This window comes from Malaclemys terrapin, chromosome 10, assembly GCF_027887155.1.
Source record: "Malaclemys terrapin pileata isolate rMalTer1 chromosome 10, rMalTer1.hap1, whole genome shotgun sequence".
NCBI lineage: Eukaryota > Metazoa > Chordata > Testudines > Emydidae > Malaclemys > Malaclemys terrapin.
This window is the reverse complement of record NC_071514.1, coordinates 2,082,385-2,100,738: the sequence shown is the minus strand read 5'-3', so window position 1 is coordinate 2,100,738 and position 18,354 is coordinate 2,082,385. Positions and strand designations below refer to the sequence as shown.

General features: G+C 38.7%; 1 protein-coding gene across 1 annotated transcript in view; it reads right to left on the bottom strand.

The window, feature by feature from the left end:
* The window catches only part of CTDSPL2 (CTD small phosphatase like 2), a 72,135-nt gene that overhangs the window by 23,820 nt on the left and 29,961 nt on the right, over nt 1-18,354 (bottom strand). The window contains exons 2-8 of the mRNA XM_054042357.1: nt 14,493-14,702; nt 7,213-7,351; nt 3,445-3,594; nt 2,759-2,974; nt 1,857-1,935; nt 1,449-1,560; nt 280-366 (exon numbers count right to left, since the gene is read on the bottom strand). Coding sequence (XP_053898332.1) covers nt 280-366; nt 1,449-1,560; nt 1,857-1,935; nt 2,759-2,974; nt 3,445-3,594; nt 7,213-7,351; nt 14,493-14,678 — 969 coding nt within the window. The 5' untranslated portion in view covers nt 14,679-14,702. The remainder of the gene's footprint in view (nt 1-279; nt 367-1,448; nt 1,561-1,856; nt 1,936-2,758; nt 2,975-3,444; nt 3,595-7,212; nt 7,352-14,492; nt 14,703-18,354) is intronic.

The window sequence follows — 18,354 nt, the reverse complement described above, 5'->3', positions numbered from 1 at the left end:
CTGCTAAAAAGAATATTTACATTTTCTTACTAATCATTGTTGACATTTTTACTAGTAATCATCATTACCACGTTGTAGTAATAAAAAGTACTCCACAATACTTCTAATACATGACCACCTGCCTTTCAAAATTTCAAATCTGCAGCATTTAACTCAAATGGCTGTTTAGATGCCAATCAATGTTTATCTCTCTCCTGACAAGAACATATTACATATGCATGATGACTTTATCTATTAAACAAACAAAAAGGTACATTTTTCCTATATATTTCTAATTACCTGGTAAATGACATCTTGGAAAAGCACTGGAAAAGTGAGTGCAGCATCCTCTAGCTCGTTTAGACTACAATGCACTAATGTTTCATCCTAGAAAAAATAAAATAAAAAGATCATACTAAATTAAGAAGCTTTTATGACAGGATTATTGAAAATGAGACTATTTGCTTCGTTATGTTCTTTTGGAAGGGAAATATACTCTATAATTCAGTATGGTCAATTTAATTTTGAATGTATTGCTGCTACGGTTTGAAAGACAGCTATTAATATATTATACAATTCATTAATGTTGCAAAGCTAAAAGAATTTCATTTGTAACTGTGGCACTAACACAGAATCCCAAGAGAAAGAAATCTTGATTTTACAGGTACAACAAATTCCTCTTATTTAATACAACTCTGTTCCTATCAGTTTGAAATGAGTACTCAATTCATATGACCCGTGTATAACAAGTTACATAGCACATGATAAAACAGTGCTTATAATGTCAATCTCAACTTAGTTGTTATATAATGAGTCTTCCTAAAATTATTTGTTTTTTTCCCCCTTCATTAAAAAAATTAGACTTCTTTATTCATTAAATGACAACTATATATAGCCAGTGACTGAATTATCCAGTAATAACTGCTTAAATACGATAAAATGGATCAACAGAGGGTGAAAACAAATAGTTCTAAAGAGAAGCATGCTTTCTTCTCTGTGAGAAAAGTCCTCTCGGACTTACGGGAATCTCACTGGGAGACTCGTCCTTTTGTAAGTACTGTATTTGATCAAATACAGGTGATGCTGAATTTTCTCCTTTATTATATCTGATTTTCTCTTTTGGGAAGCTCCTCTGGAGGTCAGCTAACTTTTGTTCATGAAGATTTAAAAAAAAAAAAAATTGAAATGTTTAAGAAAAATGTTGAATCATGCAACAAATGCAGTGAATTTTCCTTTCTTGTTACTCAGTGACAGTTTCTCAAATTATTTCTTTAAACTTGGTGTCTTTTTAATTGAAGTTTTTTAAATCTGTTTGAATACTTTAGAGTCTTTCAACGTGTGCATTTAATAAAAGGTCTCTTTTTAATAATGGGAGCATCATGTTCCCAATGTGTCAAATATGCAAATTAAGTGGAAGATAAATTCACTCTTCCCCCACTACACTAACTCAAGTCTATATGCATATTTACCAAGTCTAGAACTAAAGAGAATTCTGGTGTGCTTCTTGTTTTCAGTGGAAGAGCTGGCTTCCTATTAAGTTGTTCTTCAGTTAGTGGTGGAACATGTTTGATGAAATAATATCTAAAAAGGAAAGAGAATTTGTGGTATAACTATGTTCACATTACCTTAACTTACAATACAATAAGTCAACTAAAGTAATTTAAAGTAATCAAGACTAAGAAATAAATAATTTAAACTGAATATAACAAGCCATGACCAGTCACAATATACTAGTTTTACAATTAGCAGTTTTCAAACAGAACTCACCACAGCAAGCAAGTTCTAAACATGACAAAGTACTTGCTCAAATTCAAGGTTTTTTTATCCAATGCCCAAAATTATAGAAGTAATGTTTCAGTAAAAATATTAACACTTACGGATCAAAGACTTCCCAGTCTTCTTCATAGGTGGCTTCTGCATGAGCTGATGAGTAACCACTGTCTGGAGATACTGGTGCTAAAATTCAATGGAAATGCACAAAACAAAACAAAAAGCCCCACAAGAGCTAGTCTTATTAGTGCAGTTTTAAAATGTGAAAATTTTGCACTTAATGCGCAAGTCTTCATAGCAACAGTGAAAATTCTTCATCTTCTTCTCCTCACCTCAGCCCTACATCTTTTAGGGTGAAATTCACCTCCCAGCAGTGAACCCACAGAAATATATGCTCTACTTAAATACCAATTTTGTGAAACTTTAAAGTGAGACGTAAATAGTGCATAGGCTTGTGATGGCCCTGTGCACAATGGTAAATTTAATGTTTCTAGAATTTTCATCCAAAAAGGACATGATGATTCTCTTGAAGAAAACATTGTAAATTAAGGAGGGACCTATATAAATCTGTCATTTGTCTATGTTATTTTGGTGACAGCAACCAAAGGGTTGAGAACTTCTTTTTGGTGATGGGCATTTCAAGAGTTTACATTTTATTTTAATACATTTGGCATTAAACATACTGAGTCAGAAAATCTGACACTTGGAATCACAATATTCATTTGAATTAGGCTTTATTTAAATGTGGAAGTCAACTGAGCCACACCAGGAGTGGATTTGGCCTGAGAAGTTTACAATGAGATTCTATTTTTACCAAATAAAGTGTGTTTCCTAGGCTACTGCTCACGAAAATCGGCATGCAAGTAAACACTTTGGGGAATGAATCTTTGTTTATATAAAATACAGGAACACTCTGGGCTTTCTAAGAAAGCTTCTACTCAAATGTGCAAACACATTTTTATTATTGCACAATTAACTTAAGAGTCCCAGGAAAATGCAAGTTTCTTACCTGTAAGTGGTGGTAGATCACGATCAGTTGTTTCCTCCACTTCTTCCAAACCGTTGTTGACAGTAGATCTGACTTGCACTGCTTGGCTAGTGTAAACGGCTCCATTGGTCGATGTTGCAGTACTGGTAGTGATCTCATCCACCTGTTCCATATCAAGTTGTTTGACTATTTCTTCAGCTTCAACAGCTTGCCCAGGGGAATCTGATCCTGATGTTCCTGAAATGAGGTTTCAGTACAATCATTATCCTAATGTTGAATTACTTAACAGAGTATCAATATTCGTAGATTCAGAGATAATGTGTTCTGGAATAACTGAAGATGTCCCTAATTTAATTCATGATATTACAATACAAACCAAAGGTGGGTGGAGGGAGAAATCCATTTTAGATAGGGTGAAAAATACCAAATTAGTTTCTTATACCTTGTAAATCAAAGTGAAGTGTGAGACGTATACAACTAGGAAACAAATATTTTAATGCAGCTAAGCCCATGCCTCCTCTTATATAGCTCAAGCAACCCTTCTAATAGTTAGATAGTTTCCTTTACGGCAACTGCAGCTCTTGCTCTGCAGGTCAACAAGAAGGATCATCTGTTCCATTAGCCGTCTAAACAACTTCAAAAAAAAATTATGAACCATACTTAGCTTTTATGTTAATCTATATTATGTAGCTTTAGATAATAATTACCATTTTTATTTGCTGGTGAGAAAAAATTGAAAACAGGAGAAAATATGGTCCCCAATAATGTAGTCCGGGGCGGACTGCCCGTGGCAGGATTATCTTCTAATTTTCCATTTTGCTTTACATGTTGGTTTGTCATTTCGTAACTTCCAGCTTCTGTAAAAGAAAAGAAAAAAAGAAAAAAAAGAAAGATATAAAACTGCTGTGGACTGATTTTGTTCCTCATGTCTATTTGCGCTCTTTTCTTGTTGTAATTTTTTTTATATGAGTTACAGTGAATTTTCCTCATTCTACTCCACAGTCAAATAAGCTGGCATATGAATTTTACTAAAAAAGAACCATCACTTACTGAAAATTAAATATCTCACCATCAAAAATAACATCAGTTTTATACAGCACTTTAAATAAGCAATCAAAATGAGAAAGAATCAGTTATTATAAAAAGAAAAAAAAGTTAAAATTAATGAGTAGAGGTTTATGAAATACTTTATTTAAACATTTAGCGATCAACCCTGCAAGGTGCAGAGTGCCTTCTGCAAGGTGCTGAGCACCTTCAGTGCCCACTGATTCCAGCATCAACAGGACTCCAATGGATATTGAGTATGTTTGTCACGTCCCAGGATCAAGTTCTTAGCTATTCTGTATGCCATTTTTGATTCTCTAGTAAAATACTAGAGCTACTCTTCATAACCACAGATACCAACAGCCATGGAACATAATTAAGCAAATCTCAGTTTTAATTAACAAGTGAGTAAGGCTTTTTATAAATGTGTGTGTATTATCATGTGCATCCCAGAGCTGAAAAGTGCCAGCTCAGAACTGGTTTGGGTAAGAGCCAGAAAATAAAGTGGTGTCATTCTGATGCTGAAACAAAGATAGTTACTTACCTTACAGTAACTGGAGTTCTTTGAGATGCCTTTGTGTACACGGATTCCACCACAGGTACGTGTGCCTCATACATGCGAATTTGGAATCTTTTAGCCAGCAGTATCCGTTGGGCTGCATATGTGCCTTGGATGCCCTCACACTCCCTACAGCAAGGGTATTAAGGGTGGAGCAGCTGCAACCACCATTTAGTTCCTTCACTAATATTGAATATCCATGTAAGGATTCCATGCCAATTGGAAAGCAGAGCAGACCATAGGCTCCATGTGGACAAAGGCATCTTGAAGAACTCCAGTTACTGTAACATAAATAACCTCTGCTTTTAGCATTTGTCCACACGGATCCCACTATAGGTGACTGACTAGCAGTTACCCCTTAAGGAAACAGGAGTCTTATCTAAATTACTGAGACACCTCTGCCCAACAGGGCATCTGATCTAGAAACTGTCACAGCGGAGTAGCGATTGATAAATATATGAACCAAATTCTTAGCAGCTGCTCTAACAAATCTCAAAAACAGGGACTCCCCAAAACAAGCTACAGATGTTGACTGAATGTGCCCTGACTCGACAGGGAAGGGGTAGTTTGTTTAATGAACAGGAAATCTTAACACAATCCACCACCCATATAGAGTCTCTGATATGACAGAGTTGGCCCCTTTATATGTGACTTTTGGTAACAAGTCTGTCTAGCTAATTTAGAGAATGGCTTTGACCTGGATAAATAAAAAGGTATAGCCCTAGAAACATCCAGCATGTGGAGCTTAACCTCTATAAGAAAGAGGTTTAGGAAAAAATATTGGTAAGCATATGAACTGGTTTATATGGAATTCCAAAACCCCATTTGGTAAACATTTCTGATCCAGCTTGAAAGTGACTCTGTCCTTATGAAACACAGCATATGGCGGGCTAGTCATCACAGCCTGTATTTCAGTCACTGTGAGAGCTGATGTGATGGCTATCAAAAACATTGTCTTAACAGAAAAGTGATATAAAGAACATTATGACATGCGTTCAAAAAAGATGTAAGTCCAATATTCAAGTCCCAGATAGGGAAAAGCTCTTTAAATGCTGGAAATGCATGAATCAGGCCATTAAAAAATTTAGACACACTGGGTCAGAGAAAATCAAATGACCTGCCTCTAGCAGGAGATATGCTGATAGAGCAACTAGATGAACTCTAACAGAACTAAATAAGAATCCTGAGTGTTTCAAAGACAATAAGTAGTCCATTATATTCTGAACAGAAGAGTCCAAGTGGTGAACATGACTCCACTATGAGAAGCATTTCCATTTAACTAGGTATGTCTTTCTGTTTGGAAACAAGACCTCTTGTACAGCCATTGAATATCAGAACACCATCACCCAACTCTTTGAAAGGGGTAGGGAAAAATCATAATTCCCTAGCAGACATTTAGTTGATCTGTTCACCAAAGGACAGATGACAGCACATTTTAAGAAACTTCTACAGGTAAATCCATGTTGCATCTGAATGGCTGATAAACAGATCACAGCCAACCTCGCAGCCATCAATGCAAGCTGTCCTGAGAGAGAGAGAGAGAAGAAGGAAGGAAGGAAGGAGGATAAAGGGAATCTGAGATACCAAAAAAAGTGGGGGAGAAGGGAAAGAAGTAAGAACAGGGACAAGGACGATGAAACACAACTACAAAAATAAACTGTTTTACTCAACCTATGTATTATCAACTCAATCCAAAACCCATTAAAGTAATTTCATTTTGGGATACTAGTGACAAACAGACTATTCTGGTGTAAGATAGGATTCATGGTTTAGGTCATTATCACCAGTTTCCAATGATGGAATTATTGCTTTACTAGGTAATTAAGAACACATTATTCTTTATACAACTATTTTTCTTGTCAAATATAAGAACTTGTACTCAACTGATGTAAAATAATGAGTTCATTAAGAAAATTTTGCACTGAATAATCCCTACATTCTCTGAAAATAGAACATTCCTTTGTTACTGCACCAGACAAGTCACGGCAAGTTAGAAAATAGCTTGAAAGCTGCAGTCTGATCAGCTGACAAAGAATTCCAAGTCATGTAATTATCTCAATAAACACACAAGTTGAAAATAGAAAGTCTATCTATCAACCAGATCACTAAGCTATTCAACAAACCTTTAAGAAGATTTTAAGATGTTTTAAGTAATCCAAAGAACAAAACACTTCTGGGTTTGCTTTTCAATAAAAAAAAAAGGGGGGGGGGGGATTTTAAGTTCTGAGTTCAGTGGGAACCCTGTTTGAAGTTGGAAGCCTGACTTTATGGAGTGGGTTAGGGCTAGAACAGCAGAGGTGGCTAAGGACGTTAAAATATGAATGTAGATTTTACATTTTAAAATTGGCATTACTATAAGCACAGAATAATACATGCCCATGTGTGCATTTGTGAAAGAATTCCATTTCTTGCACTTATTTGACCAAGTGCCTTCAGCACCTGGAAAGTGGAATGATTCTCATACAAACCACCTGCTATGGAATGACATCTCATTGTTTGTAAAACAATGTGAAGAGGAGCAATTTCGCATCACTAAGTATCCTCTTGCCTTTCTGAGTGGAGAATACTATGGATAAGTAGTTCCAAGATAGGTGGTGGTTTTCCCATAACTGAATGGTTCTTAAAAAGAAAAAACATATTCATCAGATTGTTTCTCAGTCTCATCCAACCCCCGTATACTTACAATTACTCTCCAGGAAAGAACATTTCAGATACTGTGGGTCCAACTCTGCTCCCACTGACGTTAATGGCAAAATTCGCATTTACTCCAACAGGACAGAGTCAAGCCCTGTATTAATGTGTCACCATACAAGTATTAGATCTTGACCCTCTAACTCTGTCCTATTAATATAGGTATGGAATATTTACAAACCTCCATTTACTTGACTTTTCCGTCTTACTCGAGAGATCTGTTTGTTAGGCTTTTCTCCTGTTCGAGGTGTGGAAGAAATCAAGTTGTTATCTATGTCACGTTCAATTCTACTTCTCTTTGCAGGATTTTCTCTTTCTTCCTTAAAACAGAAAAGGAAAAATACACACTGAATAGTATCTTTTCTTCCACTAAATACACCAGAAAAGTCTACAAAAGATCCTTTTATTGATCCTCACTTCCAGGTGAGCAATGTGCAGCATATATCTATATATAAATATACTGCACATTCCTCACCTGGAAATGAGGAGATATACATATCTGGAATTTCAAACTCCCCCAAAATGTCAGAAATTAATGTAAAAAGTGGAGTACTGGGCAAGAAAACTGTATATGCAATTTCTGTTGTAGAAAAACTTTCTTCAGATTTTTTTCCCCTGAAGAACAGATCTGTAAATATTAAGGGTAATGACATTAAACAAATGGCATGCCATACTGGTTGAATTAACATATAAATCTGATGACTAAAATTAACTGTGACTTGCTTTCTTTGGATCCTAGCATACACAGGAAACAAAGTACATAACAAAACCCAATATAAAATCCTTCATTTGTGGCCATCCTTACTTAATATAATGAAATATAGTGTCTGCTACAATACAGAATCTTGCTATACTTCAGATGGGTAGCCGTGTTAGTCTGAATCTGTAAAAAGCAACAGAGGGTCCTGAAGAAGTGAGGTTCTTACCCACGAAAGCTTATGCTCCCAATACTTCTGTTAGTCTCAAAGGTGCCACAGGACCCTCTGTTGCTTTTTGCTATACTTCATGATACAAGAATTGTACAGTTATTCACAGTACATATTCAGAACTAACTGTATCCGGGCCTATGACAAAAAATAGGAGTCAAAAATGTTAAAAGTTAAGGGTCATGTTCCATTGTTTTTTGTTACCTTAGGGTAAGGTGACTTGGCCTCTTATGACTCATATATTATTTGGCTCTCATGGAAGCAAAGCTTTTTGTACATTTTCTTTGTCATGTGTGTGCGTTTTTTCCTCCCTCCCTCTCCCCCACCCCCCCACCATTCTTTCAATAGGTTCAAATTGCCCCATTAATAGGGCCCTACCAAATTCATGGCCCTGAAAAACATGTGACGGACCGTGAAATCTGCCCCCCCGAAATCAGGTCTTTTGCCTGCTTTTACCCTATACTATACAGATTTCATGGGGGAGATAGCATTTCTCAAACTGGGGGTCTTGACCCAAAAGGAGTTGCAGGGGGTCACAAGATTATTTTAGAGGGGTCGCAGTATTGCCACCCTTACTTCTGTGCTGCCTTCAGAGCTGGATGGCCGGGGAGCGGCGGCGGCTATTGGCCGGGCACCCAGCTCTGAAGATAGCGCCCTGGCAGCAGCAGTGCAGAAGTAAGGATGGCACTACCATATCATGCCACCCTTACTCCGGCGCTGCTGCCTTCAGAGCTGGGCGGCTGCTTACTGACGGCCAAGCTCTGCAGACAGCAGCGCAGAAGTAAGGTGGCAATACCATACCATACCAACAACGGTGCAGAAGTGAGGTAGCAGTACTGCAACCCCCACACAACTCCTTTTTGGGTCAGGACCCCTACAATTACAATACCATGAAATTTCAGATTTAAATAACTGAAATCATTACATTTATGATTTTTAAATTCCTATGACCATGAAATTGACCACAATGGACCGTGAATTTGGTAGAATAGAATTTAATTGAATGTTAAATCTGAAACCTAAAGATGACAATCTGCAGCATACTGAAAACTGAAATTGTGTGGATAATATAAAATAAACTGAATTTGATATCAAAACAAACAACAGAGGATACTGTACCATTATATTATTAATTTTTATATTTAATTAAAATCCTCAATATAAAAAATGCATCTGGAACTGCTGCAGAATTTCCAGAGAGCCACAGAATCTAAAGATTATATTAGAATTGAAATCCAGCTTGCTGCAAAGCACAAAGGGCCTTGCCTATAACACACTTCTGAAATGAAATTTTAAATACACATCTTTCTCCCCAAGTATCATAATGCTGGATACACATAACTTGCAGAACACAGGCTTAAAACTTGGCAAAGAAAAAACTGAAATTTCAAAACTATGCCAAACAAAGGTTTTAGACTATTTTATAAAACACAGACATCAACATAGGAAGAAAATGTGTGCACTTCATTGGTCCCACAAGCCTCCCACTGAAAATAACTGGGAGTTCCTGTGATCTCCTGCTTTCTCCAATGGACAGTACTGTATATGTATAGGCAAACTCTAAATCTTTGAGAAATACAACTGCAGAGATTGAGAAACTAGATGGCTCAGTGGACTGGAAAAGAAACTAAGGCCTTTTACCTTCCAGGTCACTAGTTCAAATTTAGCTCAGGTAAGAATGACAGAAAGCCATTACCACCTGAAGGCTGTTCAGTTCTAACTGAAAAGCATTGGTGTTCTCATTCCAGTTCCTAGTGGACAGATACAGAATCATCACAAAATCCACTATCATGACTGGCACCTACTGGAATTCCTGTTGATAGACTCAGCAGAGAGGCAAAGAATTGAATGAGTATGGAGACTGAACTATCCTTTCATCCTAGAGGTGGTCCCTCCAAAAGAATAGATCACAGTGGTGTGGGGAAGCTACCACTGCTGCTGCCCTTGCTGTAACTGTTCTGTAAAAAAAGGATTTCAGTCTCCAGGACTGTCAATCTTGCATCTCTCAGGAGCATTACGTTTACTAAAAAGTTAAAACCCAAACTGTAGAGACATCTTTCCTTTTCTTGTAAGAAAGGCCAAAAGAAAACTCCACTACTTCTAAAAGGTATTTATTTGATGAAGAAGAATTAAAATAAAATATCTAGAGAAAAAACTAAAAGCAGCAATACAAATAATAAGGAAAGAAAAGCCAATGAACAAGAGGGGTTCTGGCAAAATCACAATCAATAAAAGTGGAGTTAAGTGTCTGTCAACAGCACTCAAGAATAAAATTGCACAATATTAGATCATTGTTCTATGTGCTTTATATCAGTAAATTTCTACCGTAAAGATTTCTGTTTACAATCAATATGCCAAATATATCCAATTAGTATTACTAATTGCATTATGCCAGCAGATCGAGGGACGTGATCGTTCCCCTTTATTCGACATTGGTGAGGCCTCATCTGGAATACTGTGTCCAGTTTTGGGCCCCACACTACAAGAAGGATGTGGAAAAATTGGAAAGAGTCCAGCGGAGGGCAACAAAAATGATTAGGGGTCTGGAGCACATGACTTATGAGGAGAGGCTGAGGGAACTGGGATTGTTTAGTCTCCAGAAGAGAAGAATGAGGGGGGATTTGATAGCAGCCTTCAACTACCTGAAGGGGGGTTCCAAAGAGGATGGAGCTCGGCTGTTCTCAGTGGTGGCAGACGACAGAACAAGGAGCAATGGTCTCAAGTTGCAGTGGGGGAGGTCCAGGTTGGATATCAGGAAAAACTATTTCACTAGGAGGGTGGTGAAACACTGGAATGCGTTACCTAGGGAGGTGGTGGAGTCTCCTTCCTTGGAGGTTTTTAAGGCCCGGCTTGACAAAGCCCTGGCTGGGATGATTTAGCTGGGAATTGGTCCTGCTTTGAGCAGGGGGTTGGACTAGATGACCTCTTGAGGTCCCTTCCAACTCTGATATTCTATGATTCTATGATCATACTGAAACTAATATGGCAATGTCACACTGATATCAATAGGATGTCTGATTTTTAGATTTTTCAGAAACCATGGAATAAAAATGCAAGTTAATGAATGGGTTGCAATGATTCCAAAGGAGAGGATGCACTGCAAGTCAGAAAAGCAAAGATAGTGTAATTTATGATGTTACCAGAACCCACAAATTAAATAAGTTTGGTATAACTTACTTCAGTCAATGTCTTGTAATGTTTCAAGTTTTAAAACTTTTTTAAAAATATCACTGGATGTGTATATCATTAAAAAAACCCCACTTTGTTAAACTTCTTACAAACTGTTAAAAATGCTTATTAAACAGGGTTCAGTCCTGCAAGGTACCTGATCTAAACTACATCCTTATCTGTATTAGTTTCTCTATGATATCAGACTGGTGGGCTGTAACTCTGATATTAACTTTAAAACAGGCATACTAACTCCATCTATTGACTTAAATGGGAGTTGAGAGCATTATGTAGCTTATAAGATAAGGCCCAATGTCATCAGAATTGTATTGACCATATTTTAGTTACTTTTATGTAAGTAAATAGCTTGAACTTTTTTTTGGGGGGGGGGGGGGGTTAAAGACCCACCCCCACAAGCCATCACTGTGATGTCAGAGTGATGGACTATGACTCTGATGTCAGAATTAGTATATTTTAGAGTATATGTTGCTATACATTTACTGTCACAGATCCACACAATCTCTCTCTTAATTTATATTATAATATATAGGTAACAGAACTATTGTATAATATAACACACATACCACCTGAAAGAGTTCTGATGTTACCATGGTAACCACAAGACTACTTTGTGTTGTCATGAGAGCTTTGCAGTATAGCCCAGCAATATCACTCAATAGCATGCATGTTAATGCCACTGGGACCACTACAAGTGCTGTTCTGGACACAGAAGAAAAGAAAGACAATATATATGAAAAACATGGAATTTTATATTTAAAGGGAAGCTGTGAAGATAAAATTTAGGATGAAAATTTAAGATTAAAAAAGGGATGGGGGGATTTTACAAAACCTAAATCATCAGAAATCTCCCCATTTATTTTTTAAATTCCAATGAAAACTGTTTTTGTTTGGACTTAACCATTTCCCTGAAGTGTCTGCAACCTAAAGTATTTTGCTTTGTGCTAGAACAAGGGTCTCAAACACGCGGCCTGCGGAGTTATTTCCTGTGGCCCGCCATAGGTACTGACTCCATTGGCAGGCAGCCAAGCTCCCCCTCCCCCGCCTCCCCGCCAGCGCGCCGCGTCCCTGCTCCTCCGCCTACCTCGCAGTGCTTCCTGCCGCCAAACAGCTGTTTGGGGGCGCTTAGGACTTTCCAGGAGGGAGCAGGGAGGAGCAGGGACACAGCGTGCCCAGGGGAGGAGGCAGAGAAGAGGTGGGGCGGGGATGGGCTTAGAATAGGGGCAGGGAGGGGGCGGAGCTGGGGCGGGGACTTTGGGGAAGGGGTTGGAATGGTGGCGGGGAATGGGGTGGGAAGATGCAGGGCAGGGGCATGGCCTCATGGAAGGGGTGGAGTGGGAGCAAGGCCAGGGGCAGGGGGGGCTTTTGTATATTTGTATGAAAAGATTTCAGTAATGCGGCCCTCGGGCCAATGTACTAGTCCTCATGTGGCCCTCGTGGTGATTTGAGTTTGAGATCCCTATGCTAGAGCATAGGAGTCAGAAAGTGAAATCAATTTATTGCCTGAGTTTAGTGATATGCAAAATTTAAACAGTTTTAACAATACACAATTTTCCACAGGTAAAGAAAAATTTTAACATATACATAATTTTTACAGTTCCTTTAAGTCAGTGCCTAAATCCTGCTGAACAAATTCCTAAAACACATTGAGTTGCATGGTATCTAAGAACATAAGAATAGCTATACTGGGTGAAATCAATGGTCCAATTAGTCCAGTATCCTGGTCAGTGCCAGATGCTTCATAGGGAATTGAAAGAACTGGACCATTTCAAGTGATCCATTTCCTGTGGTCTAGTCCCAATTTCTGGCAGTCAGAGATTTAGGGACACCATGACTAATAGTCATTGATGGACCTATCCTCCAGGAACTTCTTTTTTGAAGCCAGTTATACTTTTGGCCTTCACAATATCACCTGGAAACAAAGTTCCACAGTTTGACTGTGCATTGTATGAAGAAGTATTTCCTTATGTTTGTTTTAAACCTGCTGCTGATTAATTTCATTGGGTGACCCCTGGTTATTGTGATATGTGAAAGGGTAAACAACACTTCCTTATTCACTTTCTCCACACCACTCATCATATAGATCTCTAACATTTCCCCACTTAGTCATCTCTTTCCTAAAATGAATGGTCCCAGGTTTTTTAATCTCACCTCATATGGAAGTTGTTCCATACCCCTAGTCATTTTTATGCCCTTCCTGTGCCTTTTCCATTTCTAATGTATCTTTTCTGAGATGGGGCGACCAGAACTGCATGCAGTACACAAGGTGTGGGGGTACCATGGATTTATATAGTAGCATTATGATATTTTCTGTCTTACTCTCTCTCTCTCTTTTCTAATGGTTCCTAACACTCTTTTTTTGACTGCCGCTGTAGATGAGCAGATACTTTCAGAGAACTATCCACTATGACTCCCAGATCTGTTTCTCAAGTGGTAACAGCTACTTTAGAACGAAACATTTTATATATATAGTTGGGATGATGTTTTCTAATGTGCATTACTTTGCACTTATCAACACTGAATTACATCTGCCGTTTTGTTTCCTAGTCACCCAGCTTTCGGAGACAATTTGATTAGAATGTTTTAAACTTCACTGCATCTTTACATATTATTTTAACTATAATGCAAAACTATAAAGCTGCCATTTTTAACACTTCACTTTAACACTAAAAAACTAAAATGGCAATATCAGAACTTCTGACTGATAACACTGACTGAAGAAAGGTTTTATAAAATCAGACCATCTTTTAAAAAAAACAATAAAAATAGCAATTTTGAAAACTATTTCAAAGTGGCACTCACTCAATAAAAGTAACGTACTGTATATAATCTTCCCCTAAGAATTTGAACTGAGCAGGTTTTAATATGAAAATCTTTGTGCTTCAGATCTGTGCCTAGATAGAGTTTGAAAAGATTCAAGTAATTTAGCCCTGAAACTTCATGTCTAAGGTGTGATAAGTAGATACAAAATTCACTGAAGCACACGGAAATTATACCTGATTATACTATAGCTGAATTTGGCTTCTAGTATTTATAAGGCAACTTTTCTTATTTCTCCAATGGAACATCTGATACTAAATCCTCAAACTTATGGCACAATCATAAACGTCTGTAATTGTTTTATAGCCGGACAGTGTCAGCAACTTTGCAATTTAACTTCTATATCTGCATTCACACACAACTATTATGGGCAATTTTTGTATTCTATTGTTTATAAAGCTGTTCTGCCTCCATAGAACATGCCTTTTACAAATTCTTATTCTTCTTACTACAATACTTGATCAAATTTTAGAAAAAACTAATATGACTCAATTTTTTTTTAAAAAGCAACAAAACACTGAGCTCATACCTTGGGCGTGCTTCCTTTAATAAATTTTTTGATTGATGACAACAGACCGGTTTCATTCTTCTGTGGTTTTCCTCCTCCAACAGGTAAGCTCTCTTCTACCTCTGAATGTTTCCTCTTTGCTCTCAAAGCACGCTGGGTGTGAATTTGATTTGACTGCTGAGAAGCCTTCCGCGTTCTCAGCCTCATTTTTTATATGTACCACATGTAAAACTATAAAAGGAAAAACAAGAATACTAGGTTACTGAGGTACTGTATTAAGCTCGAAAGTATGAATCCCCCACAGTTATATATTTATAAACGTTAGTCTGATGCACTGTGCTTAGTTTTTCACTCAATATGTATCTCCCTTAATTTAAAGAATACTGCATTTTCGGGCAATAGAGCTAACTTGGTGTCACGTTTTGCACCGAAGTATAAATCATAGTAGAGACTGTGCATTAGATGTGTGTTAGGCTATCACAATTTACCAAAGGAATAGAAAGCTGATCTTCTGGACTACCGTACCTGGAGTTATCATAAGAGACTGATGTTTATGTCCTAAACATATTTATGACATAGGAGTTAGTTATAAAATACCCATCACTTGGTTGTTGTTTTTTCTCAGAAATTTCTTTAGTGCTCATCTAACTCCAACTGCTGAGTAGACAGATGAAATTACCTATACTATGTAGATGTTTAGGTACTGCAAAACAACTGCTCTGAGGATTTAGGAAAAGATACCAGTAGGGAAGTGGATGGTTCATGGTCACAGTGATATGATTCTGAGCTTTTCACCTGTAGGCCACTTCAAATCCAACCCAAGTAAACAGTGACCAAAGTTACAAAAAAATACTGGCAATTGGGTAGTCTCATTTCCATTCCTAGTAGAGAGATGATCATGTAACAAAAAGTAACATTACCTACATGCTTTTTAGTAGACTCAACAGGCAGCAAAGTGATGAATTGGCAGGGCCTTTCAACAGAACAAGGTTGAACTGCATTAGAATGATTTGTGATGCTGCTAGTTGTGTTGTACTTTCTATAACTGTTGACAAACATAGGGCTTCATTTTCCACAGATGTCAATCTGGAGCTTTTAACCAGCACCAAATTTGCCAACTATTATATCAAAGAGTAAAAGGAGTTAAGATTTTTCAAAGATTGGAATAAATACTTAGTGTTCTCCAGAATTTAATGAAGGCCCACAGAAACAGTAACACAAATTTATAAAAGTTGACCATTTATAATCTTGTGTGTATCAAGTAACAGAAGCATTACAACTCAGGGTCTAGGTTTATGTGTCCTCATATTAATATTTACAATAAAATCACATTTAGTTGTAAAACAATGTATACAGAAAGGTTAAGGCAAAGAAATAATGAAAACATTCTATAAGACTTTAATCCACTTTATCTCTTCCCACCCATTCACCGAAAGAGGAGGTTATTTATCTGTAACTGGAGGGTCTTCAAGACATGTGGTCCCTATCTATACTCTGGGGCTGGGGAATTCAAAAGTAGCGTACTTTGATCTGCGTACATGCCCTGACTCAGCTCATGCCTCCGACTGAGGGGATAAAGGGCAGGGCGAACCAATCGCTTTTCCAGTTCCTTCTCTACCGTGAATCAGATAAGATCCAAAGCAGAGGGGAAGGAGGGGAAGTAGTGGAATACAGATACACATCTCAAAGAACCTCCAGTTACAGGTAAGTAACCTCCTCCTCCTCCTCTTTGAGTGATGGTCCCTACTGTATTCCACTGTGGGTGATTGACAAGCAGTACCTAAACAGGAGGAGGGTGCAAGGATGAGTACCGGCATCCCAAAGGAGGATCAGCAGAAGAGTCCTGCAACAGGGCATAATCCCTTGCAAATGTGTGAATGGAACTCCATGAGGCCATTTTGCAAAGGTCCAGGAGGACTTTTGAGCGCTGACAGCAGGAGTAGAATGCAACCAGTTACCCATTTGGAGATTCTCTGGGTGAAGATGGCATGCCTTGACTCCTTCTGCTACAGTAACAAACAGTCTCAGGGATTTCCTGATTGGTTGTGTTCTCTGCAGGTAAAAAAACAACGTTAATCGAACATCAAGGGAGTGGAGTCTTCATTCTTCTGCAGAAGAATGTGGTTTCAGGAAGAACACAGGTAAGTGAATGGATTGGTTAAGGTAAAATTCCAAAACTATGTTAGGGATTAATTTGGGGTGTAAATGTAAAGAACCTTATCCTTATGGGATACTGTGTATGGAGGTTCTGCCATCATTGCTCCAAGTTCACCAATCTTCTCGCTGATGTGATAGCTACGAGAAAGACGACTTTGACGGAAAGGAGGGACATGGAACAAGTAGCTAAAGGCTCAAAGGGGAGCCTTGTTAGCACTGAGAGAATGAGATTCAGATCCCATTGGGGCGCTTCTGAACAGGTGGGAAGGTTCTTATTAAACCTTTCCAGAATCTTATGGTCAGTGGGTGTGCAAAAACTGAGTAGCCTTGAGAAGGTGGATGGCATACATGATCACCGCCAACTGGATTCCTAAGTGCTGATGGATAAACCTGATGTTTTCATGCATAGGATATAGTCTAAGATGAGAGGAATATCCATAGTTTCTGGTAGAAGGCCTCTTTGTTGTGTCCAAGACGAAAAGCATTTCCATTTAGCTAGGTAACGTTTTCTAGAAGACTCCTTTCTACTATTAGAGAGAATGTCTCATACAGCTGAAGAGCAAGAACATTCTAAGGATGCTCCCCATCCAAATGTCAGGCCCTGAGGTGGAGCTGCCATGGATTGGGGTGTTTGATCTTGCTGTTCCACTGGGTAAGTAGCTCAGGGAACTTTGGAAGGATGATTGGTTGGCAGGATGACACGTTAGGAGGTTGGGAAATCAGAACTGTCTGGGCCAGAAGGGGGCGATCAGGATGACCCTCTCTCTGTCCTGCTGGATCTTGCATATGACTCATGGCAGGAGCGGTAGCAGTGGGAACGCACAGTTGAAATGGTCTGACCAAGTAAAAAGCAGAGCATCGTCCTGGCAGTGATGACCATGGGCTCCTCTGAAGCAATATGTGGTGCATGTGCTGTTTGCTTGAGAAGCAAGTAGATCCCTGGCTGGGGTTCCCCATAGAATAAAAATGTTGCGGAGTACTGCATCACGAAGCTCCCACTCATGGTCAAATGCAAAATGTCTGCTGAAGGAGTCTGCAAGCATATTCTGCTTTCCCGGAAGGTAGGCTGCTCGTAGGGTGCTGAAGCACCAGTTCCAGGGGCTGTCTGCCTCTGCACCCAGGGAGGCAGACATCGCTTCCCCTTGCTTGTTGATGTAGAAGATAATTGTAGTGTTGTCCGATATAAGGACATGGTGAGCGCTGATGGAAAAGACGACTTGCACACCTTCCATACTGTCCGTAGTTCCAGGATATTGATGTGCACCCTGGCCTCTCAAGATGTCTAAGTCCCGTGTGCTCTGTGGTTGTTCCTGTGCTCTCCCCAACATAGTTGGGATGTGTCTGTAACAATGATCCTGTCTGGAGAGAAAGGGGACCCCCACACATACCTGCTGAGGAATTTGTCCACCATACAGGGAGGACAGTACCTTGGCTGGAACTGTATCATGGGGTTCATGGAATGATGCCTTGGGGAGTATACTGACTATAGCCAAGTTTGAAGGCAACAACAGTGGAGACTTGAGAACAGGGTGATATATGTTCACAAGTCATGTGACCTAGTAGGGACAGACGTGTTTTGACCGGTACCTGAAGGTTGCGTGTGATGTGAGCTATGATATTGTTATGGTCTGAAAGCTGTCCATGAGCAGGTACACCCCTGTGGTGACAGAATTTAGGGTTACCCTGATGAAGTCTAATCTAATACTAAAACTACTGTTAAAACGGC